Below are 23,472 nucleotides of genomic sequence, written 5' to 3' on the forward strand. Positions count from 1 at the left end.
AGAGTTAAGACATGCACGATTATAAACATTAGAAACAGACACAATGTTCATGTCCAAGCTGTCGTGTATCTGTTACATGGTCTGGAGATACGACCGGATCTCGTAACACAACAATTTGGAGTGAATTTAGCAACAGGGACAGTCTTTGGTGAACAACTCATATCAGAAACTTCTGGATTCATCAAAGGAATGGGAATATTCTCTAGAACTTCCTCTGGAATTGGAACACCAGACAACTCATTCTGAGATAGAGTTTTTCTCACAGTCTATGTGTTGTGGTATAGGCTCAGCCACCAGTCTCAAATGTTTCCGATTCCACCTAAAGCCTGCTCCTTATGATTCCACAATGTACGATCTTGCCTCTGGGCAAATATTCTTCACGACACCAATCCAATCATAACCTTTGGATGTCTGCATCCTAACCACTTCTCTTCTCGTAATGGATTAAGTGGTTTGCTGGTCTTATCATAGTAGGACTTATGGGTTAAACACTTCAACAGATTGGTTTCACTGACCTGTTGTTCTTAACACATGGAAGCAACAACTGATTACTGATTGGTAATGTGGTTCTGGTTTTTCTCAAGCAGACGTCTCTTAGCAGGTGAGCCAAGATGTTATTCACAAGGAATTTTTCTGAGATTCCAGAGATTTAGGAAAACATCACTATTGTCTCATTTTGACTTCTCTAGTAACTGTTTTGGACTTTGGACTGCACGTTCTGCTAAATCATTTGACTGAAGATACTCAGGGTTACTTGTGACATGAGTAAAGTCCCATTTTTCAGCAAATCTTTTGAACTGTTGGCTTGTAAATTGTGTGCCATTATCAGAAATAACTTTGTGCGGACTACCATGAACTGCAAAATGATGCTTCATCGTAGTAATGACAGTACTGGATGCTAAGTTAGGAAGCAGGTCAATATTGAATCAATTGGAGTAAGAGTCTACTAACACCAAGTAATGTTGACCATTCCACTCGAAAATTATTGCTTTCAATGAACTATAATTCTGCAGTCTTAAAACAAAACCTTCCTTGTCTGCAAAGCTAACATGCTAACTTACTGTGTCAGAAGTTTACTTTTACAAATTCCCACACTGTTCAAAATCTGATGAATATTTCAGCATGTAAAAACCATACTGTATCAGTCATGATAGCAAAACACTGAAATGTAATGAAGGGAAGAAAAGGACATCTGTGCGACAATGCAAGCACAGACATGATGCAACAGGTGTGTGCGACCAGACCATTCTTAAAGAAGAACGCTCTTAAAAACAATTTTTTTTTTTAATTAAAAAGTAAATGTGACAGTCCCTTGGCAAGTGAAGTAAAAAAAGTGCCACCCGGGGCGGATCGCCCCTCTCACCCCAACCTAAATATGCCACTGCCTCGTAGCCTGATGTATGATGGTATGGTGTGTACTGCTAAGAAGGCATGGATCTTCTAGTGTGGGACAGATGGCAAATTCAGAAATGTGTTGAGATAAGGATATCGTAGAAGGCCACTGACATCAGATCAATTTTTAAGCAACTTCAGGATTCAAACATCAGCCTACAAAAAGCTTTGCTACCTTGAAAAGTGGTATCAGATTCCTTGGATGGAAATGAAATCAGTGGTGGTACACTGGTATCCCATCTGCTATTTATTACATCTGATAAAGTTATAACATGCTTGTTTCACTGGTGACAAACAGCATGAATGCCAAATGGACTCTGCATACACTACATACAATGTGACAAACATCATTCTAGTTTCTAAACTGTCTTCTCTGCACAATCAAGGCAGAACTGGGAGCCCTATGAGAGGCAACGTTATTTGCTCCAATCAAACATTTTTATACCACAAAAGAAGCATGTGGAGGCAAAGCGCAGATTTCACCTTCTGCTCACAAAAGAATGTAGGTCAACACTTAGGATGCACAGATGACAATTTCTGCTATCAGCCTTTGCTTCATTCTGAATCAGGTTTCCCAGTACTGTAAACAAAAAAACTGCAGACAGCACATTAATACTATACAGTTTTAAAGATATGCATATAACTAGAAATCCATTTCTCACTTCTAACCCACTGCTACCAAACATAAGATGAAAAGAGAAAGAAAAAAAATTAAAAACTGAATATTTGAAAGAAAACTTACAAGCTGTTTTTCCATATCATCATCTCGGGGTGAACTGTTAAAAATAGTGTTCTGCATAAGTCCCACAAAGCACCAGAAAGTGTCAGACTCATCCTGGACTTCTGTTAGTATGGGAGCCACAAGATCGGACATTCCCTGGCAGTAACCCATCTCAGGATTATACACAGCATAATTAAGTAGGATCCTCCTGTTCAGGGAAAGACAACAATGGTAATGGATGCAGGTTTACTAAAATATTCTGGGATGACATGAGACAACTACATCTGGCTAAAGGCAGTAAAACATGTTAGGTTCTACTCACATAAGCTAGTGACTTAACTTCATTGCAGCCCAATGAAATGGATGGCATGCAAACTATAGAAGCTACCAAAAGGAGAGTTGTAGCAAAAATTGAAAAAAGTAATGGGGGGCCAAGTAATTTAACTATGAGTCAATAAAAAAGCAAAAACAATTTCAAATCTCTTCTTGATTCAAAACTGCCAGAAATTAAATACTCAGATAAGAAAGTAGAAAAAAGAAGGGTCAGAAAAGAATAATCTGTTTAAGTTAAGTTAGCTCAAAATGGATAAATGACAAAAAAATTAAAAAAAGCAATAACTCGATGCATTGACTAATTACAAAGTTTCTTTAGCAAATAAAAAATATATGCATAACTCACAGACTACAATGCAGGAAACATTTTTATACCAATTTCACACAAAACTATGTTAAAACATGACCAATTCCAAGACCTCCACACCAGCAAACTTTCAGTGTGATGGTCTACACTATCACCTTACCTCATGGCCTCAACATTTGGATTGTCCTCTCCTTTGAAGAACTGATTGCTACGATCTGTTCGCACTACATCTTTATCAACTGTAAACTGCACATTCCGCCAGAATTCCTTCTGTTCTGCTGGACTCATGGATAACCTGTATGAGAATGATATGTGTGAAACAAATACAACTCATTTAATGTGATAAGTATCCTACATTTACTTTAGCACTGTTTTATACTAAAGTTGGATGTTAGAGCAATTTCTATGAGAAGAGTTATTTTAAAAGTTACCATACTCAAACTTTCATTGACAGCTCGACTAGCATGCAATACGAAGAGTGTCAGTGACTCAGTAGGCAGCATGCTCATTTCTAATTTTTTTTATACCTTTATTAACTGCACACATTACACAGTGAAATGGGTACACACACATACAGTTTAAAAAAATGACAAAGATTTTTCCACACATTATATATACATGGTTTCTTTCTTTCCAATTACTGTTTAATTTAACATTACATAGACTGCTCAAGCCATTCCTCCCCTGAAATTTCACTCTTCCTCCTAAACATTATTCAGCATGTACTGTTCCCACAGAGTCAATTAATTTCTATTAGTTTGTTCTGTTCCTCTTCTAAAGATCCCACTACTTATTCTTTTGCCTCCTTTGCAACATTCAATAATTCTGTTACGGTTGTTTTATATTTTGATTTCCATTTTCTAGTTATTGCTTCTCTGATAGACAAAAGCATTAAATTAGTACGGCCTCTCTATGGTCAGGCAGTTCAGTTTCTGTTTCCTAGTTTGAACAAATAATTTTCTTAGTTGCAATACGTGTTCCTTCAACATTTCAGACAAAGCACCCTATACAGAATTTTTAAAATCTACCACCTTGTTGCATTTCCAAAAAAACCTGTCCCTGAGTACCCCTCACTTTCCTGTCACATCTCCATCAACTGCTGTCTACCTGTGGAAAAATGATCTGAATGGGATAAAAAAATATATCCTTGCAAACACATCTATGCAAACACCCTTATCCTTGTAGATTTTGTTACATACTGCTCATTTCTAATGTGAAAAAAAAATTCAAGGGGCTGTTGCTTCAGTCTTCAGGCCAGAAGATTTGACTGACATTCCAGGACTGATGTTACATTATAGTGTTTGAAAAAGAGATGCTCTAAACGGAAGGTATAATAAATACAGATACCCTGTGGTTGAACTGGTGGTTGTTTAGATGGATATAAAAGATTCTGTGGAGTTCTACATTCAGATCTAGGGCCTTTACCTGGACAGATGATGTAGACAAAAAGGATTTATGTTATATTGGGAGAAGCTAATTCAAGACTCAGAATGCATGTCAGAGGATGAATTTACAGATTTGGTAAACGTGGGGGACCAAGTCCAACTATGGTATAGAGATTTAAGGACAACAACTAGCAGGTTGATCTTATGTCCAAGACAAGAGACATGAGAAGACAGAAATAGTAAGATGGTTCATGGAAGCAAGGGGGGAGATGCCCAAAGATAAGGGGGTGAATGGGACGTTGTGTAGAAAATTCAAAAGTCTAAGTCAAGGCTGCAGCAAGAACCATTTTAATGGGAAAATAACATGGAATATCACATTAATACTGAACACTGGAGTCAGCTACTACAGCTAACTAAATATGCAGTCTTGTCACTATAGGTTTTTTGGTGGCAATGTTTATGTAGCCTTTTCTATACACCAGCCAGATTAGCACTAATGTATTCAGGACAGGAAAGGGATTGCTGGAGATGCAGACATGAATCTTTAGGAGATTGGGAGCATATATTTTGGGGCTGACCCAAGATGGTTCAGTTTACAACAGACTGTCAGAAAATACTTGACAATGTCTGGGGGGGGGGGGATAAGACTATCATCGGCTCTGTTTTTGATTACTTTTAGTGAAAGGGAAATTAAAAATCCGAACAAGCTAGCAGTACTCCATCTAGTTATGCTAATGGCAAAAAAAGTTACCACCACAAACTGGAAATTGACAAGTTCAGTAGGTTTGCTAAAAAAAAAAAAATGAGTGTTGGACTTTTACAGGTCAAAACTAAAGGTACCCCTGTGAGAACAGTATATCCAAGACAGAAACCAGATGAGCTTCCTGGATAAGGGTTGATGGAGTTCAAGAAGGCTCATGAAAAAATGTGAGATGCTTTTATGTGAATCCATTCATCCAGTCACAATCCCTTTTTCCCATTTTTGCCCATGGGGTCAGGGTGAATATCCACACAAAAATGCACATATAAAATGGTAAAAGAATGCAGCTTGCATGTTATTTTTAAGGTAGCTTTAATTATTATTTTAAGATTTGATAGGCACAAAGGTATTGTAAATTGTACTCCAATGTTTATTTGACACTTTGTAAAGTTGTTTTTTTCCCCTACTTCTTTTCTTTCGTTTTTAAAATTCTATATTACTCTAGTGTTTGTTTTTTTTCCCTAGGTTAAACTGGATTTTTTAATTGCATCTTAAAATGGCTTAAAGTTGCTGGTACAATATAAAACAAGTGAAGTAAATAATGACAGAATACTGGGGTTAATGTTGGACAGATATTGAGATATATGTATGTATACATATTTTCTTTTTGTAATTTTTCTTTCATTTGTCTTGTTCAATGAAGCTGATGCTGCAAAAAAAAAAAAAAAAAAAATCCACGGAATTGAGAAACAAATATAAATAAAATAAATTGATATCATTTTTAAAAATGATCTGCATACGCAGTCATACCTGTTCTCATGTGTTTTATGCTCAACAACAACAATGTACCAATGAGAAAAAAGCAGTCAGGTAAAGTCCTACACTATGGATCTGCTACAAAGAGATGTACAAAAGTAAGAGAAAGCCAAAATCACATCAGTGCCATATCTCACCCACTCAACAATTCCTCAATCATATCTCTAGCACCATAATATATGCATCCCAGTATAAGCACCTACATAAAAGTACCTGAAGATGCTCAGAAGAGAGGCCTCAGATCACATTCACAAATTATGCTGTTGTGACTCCTCTATCACCGCCTACCCCCCCCCCAACCACTCTCACACGTATGCATGCGCACTACACAAACACAACATTTAACTCCATTTCCTTTCTTTTATGACTTTTTATTTTTACATTTGCAGGTAACATGCTGTAAACCACAGTCTTCCAGAGTAACGACAGAATCCAAAGGTGAGACCATATCAAGCACTATGCTCACGGTCTCCAAGAAGGATAAACATTCTGACAGCTGGCAACTGCATAATGGACAGAGCTTTCAGTTTTGCAACTTGCAGTTGCATTGAGACAATTATCTTATTTACAGACACAAACTCCAACTGAATGGCATCCAGCTGGGGTCATGTCAATATCCCCACACTAATCCATAGGTTCTTCCTGAAGTCTTACCCAGATTAGGAGAGAGACTGACCCAACTCAAGAAGTTTGGCTCCAGAACCAATGCTGCTCATGCAGTCAAGATCAACTAAATCTAGATGGTATTGTTCCACTTCCTATTCAAGTTACAGGCTCCTTCCCCAGCAGTGAGCTAACATGTTATATCGACATCTCAACAGTCGGTTTCCATTACCAGTCTTTAGTCTGTCTTTATCCATCTTGCTCCTGCTTGACATTTGGCTGGTGTTGCACCTCATCCCACCTTTTTCTTTGTACTAGGTGATACAGCCACAAAGAGTTTCCAGGCAGCTTTTTCAGGACTATTAAAAGAAAGTTGCACTTGTGCTGCTATTAGCTAATGTAGATACTGAAAGAAAACAACTGAAATTTAGTGTCAAGATCTAGATGCCCATGTAGAAAAAAAAAAGGATGAGTGTCCATCCATCCACAACCTCTTCTTCCCCATTTTTGTACACGAAGTCAGTGGTCACTTCAACAGTGACAGTCAACAGCCAGTTTTTACACTGCCAGCTGCCACCCCCCCCCCCCCCACACACACACACACACACACTCTCTCTCACACTCATACCTATGGCTAATTTAAAGTGTCCAATCCACCTACTACATGTCTTAGGAATGTGGGAGGAGATTGGAGCACCCAGAGAAAAAACTATGCTAACACAGGGAGGACATGCAAAATCCACACAGAAGGCAGCCAAGCTGAGAACTAAGCCACTGAATCGCTTGCTGTCAAGGTGACACCACCACCTTTTGCACCACTGTGCAGTAGAATGAACATGGGGAGAAGACAATTAAAAGTATATCTGGGTGCCAAACATTCTAGAGTACTGTATGCTCAGGACAGCTAATGTACTGAGATGAAGGTCATTGCCACGCTACCCGAAAATCTGATGTAACTGTAATAATAAAGAATGTCCTTAAATCAGCAGCTATAGCACAAATCCGTTTCAAATTACGATTTTAGCTATAGCTTTTCCTTAAAGGAATGACTGAATTTATTCTGTAACTAATGAAACGTTTTTTTCCCCCAAACATCTTTATTAAATTTACACATATGACAAAGGCAATCTTACATTATATAAATGAAAAACATACAGAACATCACTTTAGTTACAGTTTACATCACATACACCACTGAAACAACTATAGTTGTAAACATTATACATCACTTATAAACCATCAAGTCATTGTCAGTTAAGCATTATATAGCTCATTCATATCCTGCCTCTTAAACCTCATTCTTGCTCTGCATATATTGTTCCCACAATTCCCATTTTTTCCTATATAGTCTGCTCCTTCCCTTTTCTAAAGATCCCAATTCCAGTTGTTTCATATATATATATATATATATATATATATATATATATATATATATATATATATATATATATATATATATTCACTACTTCTAATAAAGTTGGTCTAGACTTTAACATTTTGTAGTAACTGATTTTTTGGCAGCCACCATAATTAGACTCAGCAAGGCTTTACTATGTCTAGGTAATTCTGACTCTGTAGCACAAACAAAAAAAAAATCATCTCTCCAGTCAGTCCAATCTGCTCACCCAGCATCTCTGATAGAGCGGTCTGCAGGCAATCCCAAAAGTCTCACAGCTCATCACACTTCCAAAAATATGTTAGTAATGAAACGTTATTGACCAAAATATGGTCTGTACAATTTCACTTCTAATACATGAAATTCAATTACTGTTTTAAGACCAATTTGGTTCCTGTGTTCCTCCATTTTCTTGTGTGGCCAGAGGGAAGTTTCTTTACTCACCAGTGAGAGTGGGGAGTACTGAGCTGCCTGTTTGTCCTCAGAGGAGTGGTTAGAGACAGCAACTAGTAATTCATTGGCCATTTTGGGTCATTTCCTGTTTTTTCCAGCCCCCTGCTATAAAGCACACTTTGGCGGGCTTTTCTGGCATTAGAGAACTTGGCATAGCTCCTCGTGATCCCCTGCGGAGTTCCTAAGGCAGCAGAGAGCAGAAAAAGCGACTTTCTTGATTATAAGTATTTTTTAGCATTTTTTATTGCTTTTTTCGATCTTTTGTGCTTTTCGACCACTGTTTGTGCTTATATTACTGTTATATTACCTGTTTTTCCTGTTTTTCTGTGCTTAAATTGTTGATTGCACTTCTTGGCTAAAGTTTTGCTTAAAAGTTAAACAGGCTAATACACTCAAGTGTACTAGCCTTTGATAGCAATTTAGTCGAATAACAAAGAATTTACTGTATTTTCTGTCTGTGTATGCAAAAAAAACCCAAAAAAATACTTCTGCTTTCCTAACTTTCCTAGCTAGTTGTTCCAGTGACCAGATTTGCTGATCCCTGGGCTTTGTATTTGGTTCCTGTGTTCCTCCATTTTCTTGTGTGGCCAGAGGGAAGTTTCTTTACTCACCAGTGAGAGTGGGGAGTACTGAGCTGCCTGTTTGTCCTCAGAGGAGTGGTTGGAGACAGCAACTAGTAATTCATTGGCCATTTTGGGTCATTTCCTGTTTTTTTCCAGCCCCCTGCTATAAAGCGCGCTTTGGCGGGCTTTTCTGGCATTAGAGAACTTGGCATAGCTCCTCATGGTCCCCTGCAGAGGTCCTAAGGCAGCAGAGAGCAGAAAAAGTGACTTTCTTGATTATAAGTATTTTTTAGCATTTTTTATTGCTTTTTTCGATCTTTTGTGCTTTTCGACCACTGTTTGTGCTTATATTACTGTTATATTACCTGTTTTTCCTGTTTTTCTGTGCTTAAATTGTTGATTGCACTTCTTGGCTAAAGTTTTGCTTAAAAGTTAACAAACAGGCTAATACACTCAAGTGTACTAGCCTTTGATAGCAATTTAGTCGAATAACAAAGCATTTACTGTATTTTCTGTCTGTGTGTGCAAAAAAACTAAAAAAAACAAAAAAAATACTTCTGCTTTCCTAACTTTCCTAGCTAGTTGTTCCAGTGACCAGATTTGCTGATCCCTGGGCTTTGTATTTGGTTCCTGTGTTCCTCCATTTTCTTGTGTGGCCAGAGGGAAGTTTCTTTACTCACCAGTGAGAGTGGGGAGTACTGAGCTGCCTGTTTGTCCTCAGAGGAGTGGTTAGAGACAGCAACTAGTAATTCATTGGCCATTTTGGGTCATTTCCTGTTTTTTCCAGCCCCTGCTATAAAGCTGCGTTAGCTGAGTTGCCACAGGAGCACACAAGAGCAGCGGGTAATCAAGGTTAAACTATTCGGGCTACCTAAAGTCCACTCTTCAAATTTTCCCTTAAAACAGCCTTCCTTGAACTGTACTACTGATCTAACCAGCGTATCCTATAACTAAAAAGTTCATCTCTACTTGATTCCCAAGTAGACTATTCTCTATCTGTAAAGCCTAGCACTTGCTCCTACAGTACTTTTCACCTCGATATAGCACTTTTATTATAGATAGTACCCCACCAGCCTAAAACCCCTTTCTCGATCACCCACATCCCCCGGAGTCTTTTTTTAAGTTTTTTTGTCTATTCCTTCTAGCATGTCGAGGGATCAGTTGCTAGTGTCCTCTCCTGCTCAGCTGGTGAATCTGGGAATATTGAGGCAATGTTACAATTACCTCATATACACAGACAACCCTCTCCTTCTCCCACAAAACACAAATACATGCGAGAGATGCAACTATACAGCCAAACTGGAGGCTGAGCTCTCTCAACATAGGACTGGCAAGACCAGACAGGAGGAGAAGGTAACCACACACACCACATACCCAGTCTCACATAGCACTATCACAACTTCAAATCATACACAAACACACAAAGACATACTCGGAGGCTCTGATCAAAAATCTATCAAAACAGCAGAGGCCATCAAAGCAGACACCCAAACAACTACCACCTCAGGACACAACACATGCAACACATAGACCACACAGTCAGTGTGCCAAACAGTCAGCCCTTAAGGCCAAACACAATGCCAGACACACTCGTCATTGGTGACTCCATAGTCAGACACACTGACGTCCCGCTCACCAGATTGAGTAAGGAGAAGGTCACAGTAAGCTGCCTGTCGGGCGCTAGAATCCGCCACATAACGCTGACTTAAATCAATGTCTACAATTCACAGGTACTACCTATTGCAAAGTTAATGTTAACTACGCAAATATGTATGTTAGAGCCTGTATTTCCACTTTACATAGATTTCTATCTGTTCTTATCTTATTTCAATTTTCCTCCCAGATCTAAATAACATGTATGCCTTCAGTGAACATAACTTTCAGCTATAAGAAAAAAAGTACAGTGGTTTACCTTAAAAAAACTGTGCAGTGTTACATTTAATTCACTAAAGTACTAAAGCTGTTGGGGAGGCAAGTACATATATAACAAACTTCTCACAGTTTCAATCATTTCTTGCATTTTACTTTTACTATACTGCTTGCCAACATCAGATTAAGAGTTAATTATATTGTACCTTGCAGATTTCACTCACAACTAAGTCTCACTGAACTGTTTGTAGCAATACCCCTTTACAAGCTAAATCTATTGAACCTCCTAGATTTCACTTAAACTTCACTGTTCACATCTGTCTTAATTAAATGTCTGCACCTGCAGGCTAGTTATCTTCAGCTAAAAGTATGAGCTTATGGGAAAAGTGAAACTGACTACTTTGCAAATGCTTGCAAATGCAAGAAAACTATTATTATTTCATGTTTTTTTTTCAGAATTTCTTATTGCCTTCAAAGTCCTTTGCCTATAAAAATATATTATTGTTTAAACTAAGAATATTAATCTAGATATCAGTCTCTGTAAAACCAGAGAAAAATTACTTTTCAGTTCTATACTTAATATAATCAATGCCCATTTACATCCTCCCAAGCAACCAAAGATCAGAGCATTATATTTGCTTTAACTTGTTTCTTTCCAGCCTTTATTTCTGTGTTACAGATGGATACATTGCAACTAAGAAAGAGTACTTACTTTAATATCACTAGCACATGGAACTGTCAATAAAAATAGAAGTTATGTTCTTACCATAACGTTCCATGTTAGTTGTCTTCTTCTCGCCTTCTTTCTTGCTGGATGGGTTCGAAGCCGACCTCGGCTCCGACTCGGCCACTCTAAAAGCTCGAGAGTTGGTTCCACCGGCTCGAGGCTCCCCTTATATCCCACAATGCTAGGCGGTATTACCTCAGATCTCGTTTGTAAGCTATGCCCAGCCAAAAATAACTCCAGAACCACTGGAAAAGGGAAAAACCCACCTCTATAAAAGGAAGGGAAGAAGGTGACCTGAAAACCTGAAGAAGGAATATATGCACAGAATAGCATATACCTATCTACAATAGAACTGGTAGAAAGAGAGGTCACAATCAAACTCCTCTAGGTCTGTCCAGGCTAGGGGGAAGGAGGGTGGGACCTGAAAGAAGGCGAGAAGAAGACAACTAACATGGAACATTATGGTAAGAACATAACTTCTATATGTTAAGTTGTCAATCTCGCCTTCATTCTTGCTGGATGGGACCGCGTCCCTAGCACCTTGTCCCGGGTGGCCTATCGGAACAGACTCTTGAGAACAGTGGAACCAAAGTTAGCTTTATGTCTAGAAGCTAAATCCAACTTGTAATGAGAAATGAAAGTGTGAGGAGTAGCCCAAGTAGCCGCTGCACAAATGGTGTCAATAGGCAGCCTGTCTTGGAAGGCTATAGAAGTAGCCAAAGCTCTGGTGGAGTGAGCCTTAGGTTTGTTAGGCAGCTTTTGGTGTCTAATTTCATAAGCAAAGGAAATCAGAGATGTTAGCCATCTGGAGAGTGATACCTTGAAACTGAAAGTCCCTTTCTGCCTTCTGCATAAGAGACAAACAATTGGTCAGTTTTCCTGATCTGTTTGGTTCTATCCAAATAATACCTTAACTGACGATGAACATCTAGCCAATGCAATTTTTGTTCAGACCTGTTAGAAAAGTTAGGAAAAACACAGGAGGTCAATGCTTTGATTTAGGTTAGATACAGAGGCCACTTTAGGTAAGAAGAATGGATTGGTTCGTAAGGACACTCTGTCTTTATGAAACAATAGATACGGTGGTCGACTGCTGAGTGCATGAAGTTCTGAGACCTTTCTAGCTGAAGTAATGGCTACCAGAAAGAGAGTCTTCCAGGATAGCAATTTCAATGAACAGGAAGCTGCAGGTTCGAGCGGGGAAGAATCAAAGATGTGAGAACTAAATTAAGGTCCCAAGAAGGAGGAGGATTTCTTATAGGAGGTCTGAGAAGAAAAACTCCCTTCAAAAAAGCTTTGCAAAGCTTGTGAGACATGATGGCAGAATCTGAGATGCCCACATGAAAGTTAGAAATAGCTGCCAATTGAACTTTAAGAGTAGAAGGAGATGAACCTGCATGGAAGAGTTCAGCTAGAAAATCAAGGACTATTTGGATGGAAGCAGTGAAAGGATCTATGTCCCTTTCTTGAGCCCAATAGGCAAAACGTTTTCACTTACTAAGATAAATCTTCCGAGTGGAAGATTTATGGGAAGCTATCAAAATATCTCGAACAGAGTGAGATATTTGAGGAAGCCTGGCTAAGGTTGGAATTGGAGGAACCAAGCAGTGAGGTTCAGAGAGGGGAGGGAGCGATGTAATTGACCCGATTGATGGATCAAAAGATCTGGAACTAGGTCCAGATGCCAAGGTTGCTCCAACAGAAATTGATGTAGAAAGGGGAACCAAACCTGTCGAGGCCAGTAAGGAGCAATGAGGATCAATGAGGCCTTCTGAGCGATAGCTTTCTGTATCACTTGAGAGATTAGTGGGAAGGGAGGAAATGCATACAGAAGTCCCCGGGGCCAAACCTGGACTAGAGCGTCTCTGCTGGGCTGGCCTGGTAATGGGAATAGGGTGAAATAATCTCTGCACTTGCGGTTTTGGGGAGTAGCAAAAAGGTTGCAGCAAGGCTGACCCCACCTGAGAAAAATTTTCTCCAGAATAGAATCTTTCAGAGACCACTCGTGAGGCATGAGTATAGCTCTGCTCAATTTGTCCGCGATTAGATTGGACTTCCCGGGGATATGCGTTGCTATCAGAAACCGCTGAGAAGAAATCGCCCATTGCCACAGTCTGAGTGCTTCTCGACATAGGGGATAGGACCTGGTTCCGCCTTGTTTGTTGATATACCACACTACAGACATATTGTCCGTCTGGATTGCTATCGTTCCCAAGGGAAGAGAGTCTTGAAGGGCTTGCAACGCTAAAAGCACTGCTCTCATCTCTAGAACATTTATATGCAAGTGGCATTCGTCTGGTTGCCATATGCCCTGGACTGTTCTGCCCTGATAATGCCCCCCCCACCCGATCAGGGAGGCGTCCGTTGTCAGAGTAGCAACCGGAGGGGGAGGAACAAATGGTCTTCCCAGGAAGAGCTGAGGGGAAGAAATCCACCAAAGAAGATGATTCCTGCATGCTTGCGTAATCATAATGGTGTGGGACATCGGAAGTTCCTGGTACGACCATTGTGTGAAGAGCATCCATTGAAGGATTCTCATGTGGAATCTGGCTAATAGAAGTAGAGGGATAGCAGCCGCCATAATCCCTAGTACTTTCAGAACTAATCTTACTTTGACTCTGTTGCTGTGGAAGAGAAAAGAGACCAGTTTGCGTATGTCTGCTATTCTTTGGTCTGTTAGTCTCGCAGACATGTTGACTGTGTCTAGATTTGCACCTATGAAGGTAATAGCACGACAAGGCGACAAAACAGACTTTTCGCAATTTATTGAGATGCCTAACTTTTGACAAATGCGAAAGGTGTAGTCTCTGGCCATTAACAGAAGATGCTTGGTAGGAGCTGTGAGGAGCCAGTCGTCCAAATATGGAAACACCTGGAATACTTGACGTCTCAGGTGAGAAGCTACCACTGCCATGCATTTGGTAAACACCCGGGAGGCAGTGGTGAGACCAAAGGGCAGGGCTCTGAATTGAAAGTGACTGGTTCTCAGCCGGAAGCGGAGAAATCTCCTGGAGCGTCTGTTCATTTTTATATGATAGTACGCATCCTGGAGGTCTATAGAGCACATCCAGTTTTCCTTTCCCAAAAGGGGTAGGATGGATTGTAGCGTGACCATTCGAAATCTTGTTTTCTTGACCGACTTGTTCAAGATACTGAGATCCAAAATGGGTCTCCAGTCCCCTGTTTTCTTTGGAACCAAAAAGAATTTGGAGTAGATTCCGGATCCTTGCTGGTCTGCTGGTACTGGCTGAATGGCTCTTTTTGCAAGCAACTTTGAAATTTCCAACACTGCTTGATCCCTTTGAGCGGGTGGAACATCTGGAAGGGATTTTTGATTGATTTGGAGTGCGAAAGAACGGAATGGAATAGCCTTCGGAAATGATGGACTGTACCCACTTGTCTTGAGTTAGGGATCGCCAGGCTTCTGGGTACAGTGACAATCTTCCCCCGACTGCCTCCGAAGGTGGACAGTCGGGCAACACCTCAGGGATGCTGAAAGGGCTTATCGGAGAAGGTTTCTCGATTGCCCTGGTTCTCGGACCCCCTGCCTCTAGGGCGTCTACCATTATTGTTCCCCTCTGCCTCTGGCGGGAACCGACTCTGTCACGTCAGGCAAAGTCCCTTGAGATTGTTTGCGGAACCACATTTTCCCACTTTTCTGGCCTTTGGGGTAAGGCCTAGAAGGAGTAGAAAATGGACTCCGACGGCAGAAAGAGTCTTGCCATCCGTCTCGCACCTAGTCAAGGTTTCTTTCACTTGAGGACCAAAGAGATGATCCATCAAACGGGAATTAGTGAAAGACGCTTTAAAGGGGTCCGCAGTTGCATAGCCGCATCCAGGCATGCCGTAAGGCCACACCTGTCCCTGCGGCTCTGCTCGCTCCATCAGCCGCATATGAAAGGAGGCATGGAGGAGTTAGCTATAGAATTTAGGGTAGCCAGCTGAGTGTTCATCTTGTCCTGAAAACCCGCAGCTGTAGGATCCTTCAACATGTCACTCGCTTCCTTGATCAAATCTCTTTGAAGACGAGTGAAATGGCATAGGTAGTTCAGCGAACGCATAGCAAAGGTCGCTGACGAAAACATCCGCTTCCCGTACCTGTCCATAGACCTAGATTCCTTGTTAGGAGGATGGACAGGCACCGAAGGATCAGCTAGTTCCTTCTTAGTGGCAGCAGCTACCACCATAGCATCCACAGAAACTCCCTTGGTCAGAAATTGTTTATCTGCTGGTGCCGTGATAAACTTTGAAGGTCTCCTGGGGGTGGGGTCCACTGAATCAGGAGCCGTCCAAGCCTTTTTTGCTACCACCTGCATGAGGGGGTCAAAGGGGGACACACCCAGGAGGTGGAAGGGCGAGAGCCAAACGCCTCAAGATACACAGATTCATCCTCCGAAGGGTTAAGGGCTGGCCAATTTCCCCTCTGTTTCAGGATTTCTAGAATGTCTGCAAAGGAGACATCTTCAGAAGGGGAACGGGGGGAACCCTCGGAATCCTCTAAATCTGTGTCAGAGGTGACAGACTCAGGTGAGTCTATGTGTTTCCTCTTACACTTTCTCTTCCTAGGGGGCTCCCCTGCCAATTCAGGAGAGGCCTCGGAAGAGGATGAGATCCCCACAGGGGATTCTTGAGGAGCTGGCTCTCTGCGGTGTGGGATGAGGGAGTGAGTAGACATAACCTGAGGCACCGAAGAGGGAGGGGCGGACGGAGCAGACTGTGGAGCTGAACCAGGTTCCAACACACTCCGCATGACCTCGAACGCACCCCTGTCAGGCAGAGCCAGAGGTCCCCGCTCCGAAAAGCTGAGAACCCCCCTCGGCACCGACAGTGATGGCTCCGAGGCCGATGTCGGAGCCGAACTCACCAGCGCCGAGGCACCGAGAGGTAGAGCGGGGTCGGACAAGGGTCCGATGCCACTCACCCCCTCGGAACAGACGAGGGAAGTCCGGCGCCGAGCTTCTTCCAAGGAAGAAATCGGAGCCGACGACGGAGCCGAAGACATTTGTATCAGCTCCGACGCTACCACAGTCTCGGTTCCGAAACGCCCCGGCTCCGAGCTCAAAGGAGTCGGAGGAGGAACATTTTGAGGAACAGGATCAAGCATCGACTGATGAGTCGGGCTCTGAAGCATTTGGGCCAGTGCCTCGGACTTAAGAAGTCGACTCACTACCCTCTGAAGGTCATGATCCGAAAGCCTCGATGACCTAGAGGAGTGAGATCTATGGCTCCGTTCAGACAGCAAGGGAGATGCTGGAGCCGAATGAACGGAGCCAAGGGACGGTGACCTAGACCTCTTTCTAGATGTCGGCTCCGATGGTCTGATCGGAGCCGACACAGGAATTTCCAATGCCTCGGCTCCAGCCGGAGCCGAGGAAACCACAGAAGCTGTAGTCTGAGACTCATCGGCTCCAGCCGGAGCCGATGTAGCAGGAGGTTTCGAAGCCTTAGGCCTCGACTCAGAAGCTGGAGTCGAGGACCTAGAAGCCTTAGAGGGTTTGCCCGCAGTAACAGTAAGGGAACCCTCAGGCTTAAGCAAACCTCTTAAAATAAGTTTATTTTTTCTTTCCTGCAGGACTCTAGGGCTGAAGCCATGGCATACAGCACAAGAGTCCTGCAGGTGTAAAGGTCACAGGCAGTAAACACAAGAAGTGTGACCGTCTGTCAGAGACATTTTCTGACAGCACGAGTCACACTTCTTGAAGCCTGAGACCTTTGAATCCTTGGACATTTTCAAGGAACAGAAAAGTGTAACCACCACACAAAAACACAAACACACCGATTACACTATCAGTAAGTAAAGTTTAAACTTAAGTTAAACTAATAAGTTTAGTTAGTTTAGTTTTTATATATCCCTACAAAAAAGCACATACACTCCACTATTAGGGATGGAAGGGCCCGAAGGCCTAAGGAAAGAACTTATAAGTTCTTGAGGTAAAAAGGGTGGATAAAAGGGTAGAAAAGGATCAAAATCCACTAAACTAAGGGAATAATGAGAAAAAAATAAGTTAAAGGGGTTTAAATTAACTATTAGACTGATCTAATGAACTGACCTGAAGCCGGTAGAAACAACACACCTCGATCGCTGTAGCGGCAAACGAGATCTGAGGTAATACCGCCTAGCATTGTGGGATATAAGGGGAGCCTCGAGCCGGTGGAACCAACTCTCGAGCTTTTAGAGTGGCCGAGTCGGAGCCGAGGTCGGCTCCGAACCCATCCAGCAAGAATGAAGGCGAGATTGACAACTTAACATGGATTATTTAGCAAAGTGAGCTATGAGCTTTCTTCCTGTCACAAGACTGGAAGAGAGGGTTCCCTTCAGACGGCCAGTTCTGAATTCACACATACATTTGATCCTCCAGGAAAGGCAACTTGATAAAGCAACTTAAATCTCACATTTGCATCTCTGCATCCCTGATTCCTTGGAGGAAACGGCTTCTCTTCTGCCTGATTCATAGTGAATAAAGTGAATAATGATGCTCCACAAACACTCTAGTGCCCCTAATTTTAATACTTTTCTATTCTACTACAGTTTTGTTTGTAAAAGGTCTTTCTGCTGATACGATTTCATTTTTACTAATATGGCTATCAGCTGCTTTCCAATTGGCAAATTTGGAACTACCACATGATGTGCCCTCTCTTTCAACAAATTCGCACCAGTCCAACTGTTATCTGTGGTTCCATAAAATGAATGCAGTCCGCAAAACATCTAAGTTTTTATTTGTGTTCTCAGTCTTCTAACTCTACTATTTTCTGAAATAGCTTTTCTTGATAAGCCTCATGTTCAGAAAGTCTTTTGTTCATTTCAGTCTATTTTATGTAGTTGTACCTGCACTTGTCTGCACAGTCCAGCTCCCAGATGTGCTTATCTGCCTGGATAAGTGCTTAAGGTATCAGAAGTCTAACAACCTTCACCTTCAATACTTTTACAGTGTCTCTCTATTCTCCTCATAGGTTCTCAGTGCATAGATGCCTTGGTCATCGTGGGGAGACATATTACTAACTTCTCTTTTATTTACAGCCTTACAGCATTTAGTTTCTTAAGGCAGTGTAAGAATAGCCACACACTCGCTGAAAACAAAAACTCCTGCTCAAGAAAAGGGTTTTATATGCGGGAGGTATAAATCCTTAACTAAACCTGAGACGTCATTCTCCTAGTGAGTTCCACTCAGTGCACACATCACTGACTTTTCCCACCCAAACCTCTGCAACATCACCAAAGTGTCAACACAAAACTGTCATACACTTATGCCATTAAAAAGTCTCTAGCGAACATCCTAGAACAGTTGGATCTAGGTATCGGCCCATCTCCTTAAACTAATCTCCTGCACATAACCCTTCATCAATAGATCACAACCAGCATACAACACACTAACACAATTACAAAAAAGGGGTCTCTCATCTAGCAAGCAGAAGCCCTTAATGCAACAAGAACAAGACAATACATCTAGCAATGTTCTGGTCATAGTGGACTCCACAATTAGACACACAGATGCACCACTTACTAGGTTACACAAAGACAGGGCTGATGGTTAGATGCTCTCAAGTGCCAGGATTAGCAGTGTTACTAAAGTCCTCAATTCCCTTCAGCCTAAATACAGACATGATCTGGTCACTGTGCGTGTGGTAATGAATGTTTTCAGACATACCTACCTCGGACCATATAAAAATGATCATGAAGATTTCTATGAATACGTATCAGAACTTGGTATGAACTTAGGTTTGACCAGTATCCTACCATAGCCAAGAATGATGCCACAATACAATCAAAAGACAATTTACTTTAACCATCAGCTTACCTATTGGTGTCATTAAAGAAGAAGTCCAATATATATTATCCTGGGAGGAGATGGGGAGAACTTTCTCTTCCCTAACAGTGCCTTTTTAATCTACCTCTGTCTCCAGAAATGACATACATAGCAAAAAAATAAATAAAAATCAAGAGTACATAAAGGTAGACCTGCTCAATGCTACAAGGCTAAACATGTGGTTGCACTCCTTAGAGGCATTCCTAACTCTTTGAAAATAGATATTTTATAGTAATTGCTCCCCTGTAATGTAAGGTTTCAGTGCCTACCACACTTCCAGGCCTAATGCTGAAAACAATGGTGTTACTGGAAGGCACACGTCTGTCTTCCTAAGAAATTATTTACCTCCAAACTCTTAAGGCAAGAGAATTTCTAGATATTCTTCTCAAAGTAAATAAAACTCCATAGCACAACAAAGTAAACTAATGTACTCTTCCATGTCACATGCAGAGGCATATCTAAACAAACTGACATCCATTCTTATTGAATGCAACACTATTCTCTTTGGTGACTTCAACTATCTGTCCATTAAATGGAAAGCCTACACCATCACTAACATACATATGCACAGATTCCTGAATTTCATTCAAGCCAGCTCCTTGGACCAATTAATTCAATTCCCAACTATGGGGTACTAAAATATTGGATCTGGTTCTCATCTACACAGCACTCTATGCTCAACCATATCACTTGTCAAATCTGACCATGATTCAGTAAACATTCACTATCAGGATAAAATTGGATTTACTACAGAACCCTTGTGTCTTTACAGACTAATCTAAAGCAAATGGATTCCAACTAACTCCTCTCATCTTCCTGCTGGTTTCTTTTGCTCTGTTCTAGTACTATGCTCCAATTTCCTGTCTCCTTCACATTCTAACTTTTCCATAAAGATGAGTGTTCCCCTATATGCTTCTCTGTGGTATTGACTCTGATACAACCAATTATTGCTCCAACTTCACTCCATCCCTAGTCTCAACTGCTTGGAGCTGTTCTTCCATGCTAGGTTTATTCTTACTCCAAATATTTTCTCTATTTGCTCTGTCACATTTTTCTTCATAACTACTGATGCACTTACCTTTACCTATATTTTTTCTTTAATCTCCTTCCTACATTTTCCTATGCTGTCCTGCATCCTGGCCACCTACGGCACACCCAATCCCCATTCAGACCATTCACACATAACTAGCCAAACCATTATCATCCCTAAATCCCACATTAGCCATCAAAGGTCCCCGTTCTCTTGCAGACTCATACTCTCTGCAACTCCTAAGTTCCCTGAGCCAAACAATTTTCCCAAGCCCTGAGTACCTCTCACCTCCCTCCCTCCCTCCTTGACCTCACATCCAACCTGTAATGCTTCATCCTGTTCTATATGTTAGTTTCACTTTTTCTTTTTTTTCACTGTTTAATTTGTTAGCACTCAGGTAGATCTCAATTATCATCAGAGGTCTGCTAAGCATATACTTGATAAGTGACAAGTGGCCTGGAATATCCTTATGGTGTTCCTTAAAATATAAATTGAAACTAAACACAAACACACATCTTTAATGACTTTATTTAAATAGCAATCACTGGTTTACTAAATGGAAAAAGGTAAACAGTGCTGTGGGCCATGGAGTAAGCAGCCAGTAGGTACAAACAACGTAGAAATGGAAGGGGTGGTTGAAATTTAATAACTATAAGCGATAGACAAATCAAGAGCCAACAAGCTTAAGAGTACAAAAGAAAAAAGATGGAAGAAAACTGCAGTATGCCTACTTACTAGCATTTCCGAATGCTTCAACTGAGCAAGTACACCATGCAAGCTGTGATGTGCCCCACACTGTTATAATACATACATGTATGTATATATGTATAGATATGTATATACTGGACTTGGGCATTTGGTTAAAATGTTAGGTGGTCAACATCTGTTTAATCAATCACATTTGGTCAACAGATGCACTAGATCGACAATCACCAGGGTAGTCAATGATTGAGTACAATGCCCCATTCGGAATGTATCTGACCCGACACTTGCAGCAGCTGGAGAGGCCACAAAAGTTCCTCACCAAAAGGATAAAGGGTCTCAAACATCTGTCCTATGCTGCCCGACTGAAAGAACTCCAGCTCTATTCAGTCGCTTACCGCTTGCTCAGAGGTGACCTTTGCCTAACATACAAGGCCATGTCAAACCCAGATTTGATGAATATGCTTCACCTCAAAAAATCTAGATCCGTCAGAGCCACAAGGGCGGGAGACTTAAACCTCGACACGGCTATTAATAGGACGTGCTGGAGGGATAGATTCATCACCCAAAGACTCCCTATGCTGTGGAATAAAATCCCGGTATATGTGAGGCAGAGCACCTCGCTGGCCTTGTTCAAGAGAAATCTTGACCAATGGATGGGAGATCGCAGATATACCCCAGGGATTACCTCAGTGTCACTGCTCAACAGAGGCACAGCAAAATAATGGGTATAGTTCCCCATACTAAAGGGGTGGCGTAAGCCACAAAACTATGGGCTAGGCTTGTAAATGTCCTCGGGCAGATAGCCTAGTATGAACCTATGAACCTAAGGGAAATATTCCCTTTTCCTCGGGATTACGCAATCTCAGAGTTAGTATAATTAGTAGGGGGTGCACAACTTTTTTTTTGTGTTGTCGACCTTTTATTGTCGATGTTCTTGCTGTTAACCTTTTTGATTTGCCAATCTAAGTAAGTACACCCATATATTTGAAAAAGTGCTTGGCGTCACATGAGAAAGTCACTTTACAAAAGGTAAGCCCTGATCTGATCAACACACAATAAAATAACTCTATTTTGTATTACTATTATATATTATGCACTACCCTAACAGTAATGGCTAATAAAGGTGCCCTTCCACCTTTTACAAATTAAAGGTAACTCTGCCCGAAGAGCAATTAATACCCCTTTCCACACAATTTAAATGAAAACAGCAAAAAGGGAGCTTGCTATCATGTCTTTCTGCAAACAGTTGCTTAGGTGGTGACATTATCAGAATGGGTGTGTACAGCACAAGTCAATCTGTCAATACAATAGCCTGGCACAAACCTCAAAGATGGCTGCACATTGAGTTTAATTCTAGTTCTCCAGGTGAGAAAACACAAACTCAGCAGAGAAGCCCAGTAGACTTTTGTATTTACGGGTAAATTTCAGTAACAAGCTAGAAAGTGTACTACCTGGATGCCAGGGAAAATGAAATACAGAGGACCTGGGAAAAAAATCAGCTGCAAAAAGTGAGGAAGAAACACTGAATGGAGAAAGTTCTGCAGCTGCTCAGCAAAAAGCAATACAACCTCTAGTAACCTACAGGAAGATACAAGACAACTGCACACACAAACAGTTAAAATAGACAAAACACTGATGACATATATCAAAACAAACAAGAAAAGGCTGGCTGGAAAAAAATGAAAGAAACTTTACAGAGATATTCAGATGAGGTGATGAAGCTGCAAAAATCAGAGTCTAAAATGAAGAAAAGATGTTTAAAAACAGAATTAGAGTACAGAGCATGTAGGGAAAACCTGAGCACTTAAGCTATATCAGAGAAACCGGAAGAATAGAGCATACGTTGAAAATGAAACAGAGAGAGGATTCCCTGGTGCAGAATTTGTTGAGCTGATGACTGGAGTGGTTGGCAAAGAGGTCCACCTTCAGGGTGCCCCATTTCTGGGTTACAAGGGTGAAAGTTCTGTGGTCTAGTTGCTACTCGTGTGGTTCTAGCAGCTTTCTGCTTAAGTTGTCTGCCAGAGAGTTCAGGGCATCCACAAACCTCAAACTTATGAATCTCCTACATATTCATACCATAAAAAAAAAAAAGAATACCAGAAATACAAGGTCTAGGGATCTGAATTTTATCTGTGACTTTAACAGAACGTGCTGGAGAGAAAATATGTGTCCCAGAGACTGCCCCTACTAAGGTAATAGCCTTCCCATCCATGTGAAGCTGAGTTTGTCTATTACCCAGTTTAAGCACAACCTAGACAAGTGGATGGGGAATAGGAAATTTACACCAGGCCTGGCAAACATGTCCCTTATGGAAACAGGTAGTTTTACAAATGCCTGGCTCTCAATGTCCTATATGGGCATTAGCCTAGTAACAGTCTATGAACCTACAAATAATGAAAGGACAAAACAGATAAAAGTAAACAGTTCCTGAACAGAGGGTGACTAGCCATGTGGAGATAGGTATCCTTCAAATCTATGGAGACCAAAAAAGCGTGGGGAAGTAAAAGAGGGAAAAGGGTCTAAAGAGACATCATCCTGAAGGAAGGAACCCTGAAAAAGGTGTTGAGATAGGACAGGTCTACAATGGACCTCTATGGCCCTTCCTTCCTGGGAACCAGAAATATTCTGGCATAAAAACCTGTTCCCTGACAAGACAAGGGAACAGGT

The 23,472-nt window shown here is 41.2% G+C and overlaps 1 protein-coding gene across 1 annotated transcript in view; it reads right to left on the reverse strand.

Annotated features, from left to right (window-relative positions):
- The window catches only part of TBC1D16 (TBC1 domain family member 16), a 1,714,417-nt gene that overhangs the window by 422,867 nt on the left and 1,268,078 nt on the right, over window positions 1-23,472 (reverse strand). Inside the window, exons 14-15 of the mRNA XM_044068073.1 lie at window positions 2,914-3,048; window positions 2,135-2,321 (exon numbers count right to left, since the gene is read on the reverse strand). Of these exons, the coding sequence (XP_043924008.1) occupies window positions 2,135-2,321; window positions 2,914-3,048 (322 nt within the window). The remainder of the gene's footprint in view (window positions 1-2,134; window positions 2,322-2,913; window positions 3,049-23,472) is intronic.

The sequence above is a fragment of the Protopterus annectens genome, chromosome 4.part0 (assembly GCF_019279795.1).
Source record: "Protopterus annectens isolate FY-2018-M chromosome 4.part0, PAN1.0, whole genome shotgun sequence".
NCBI lineage: Eukaryota > Metazoa > Chordata > Ceratodontiformes > Protopteridae > Protopterus > Protopterus annectens.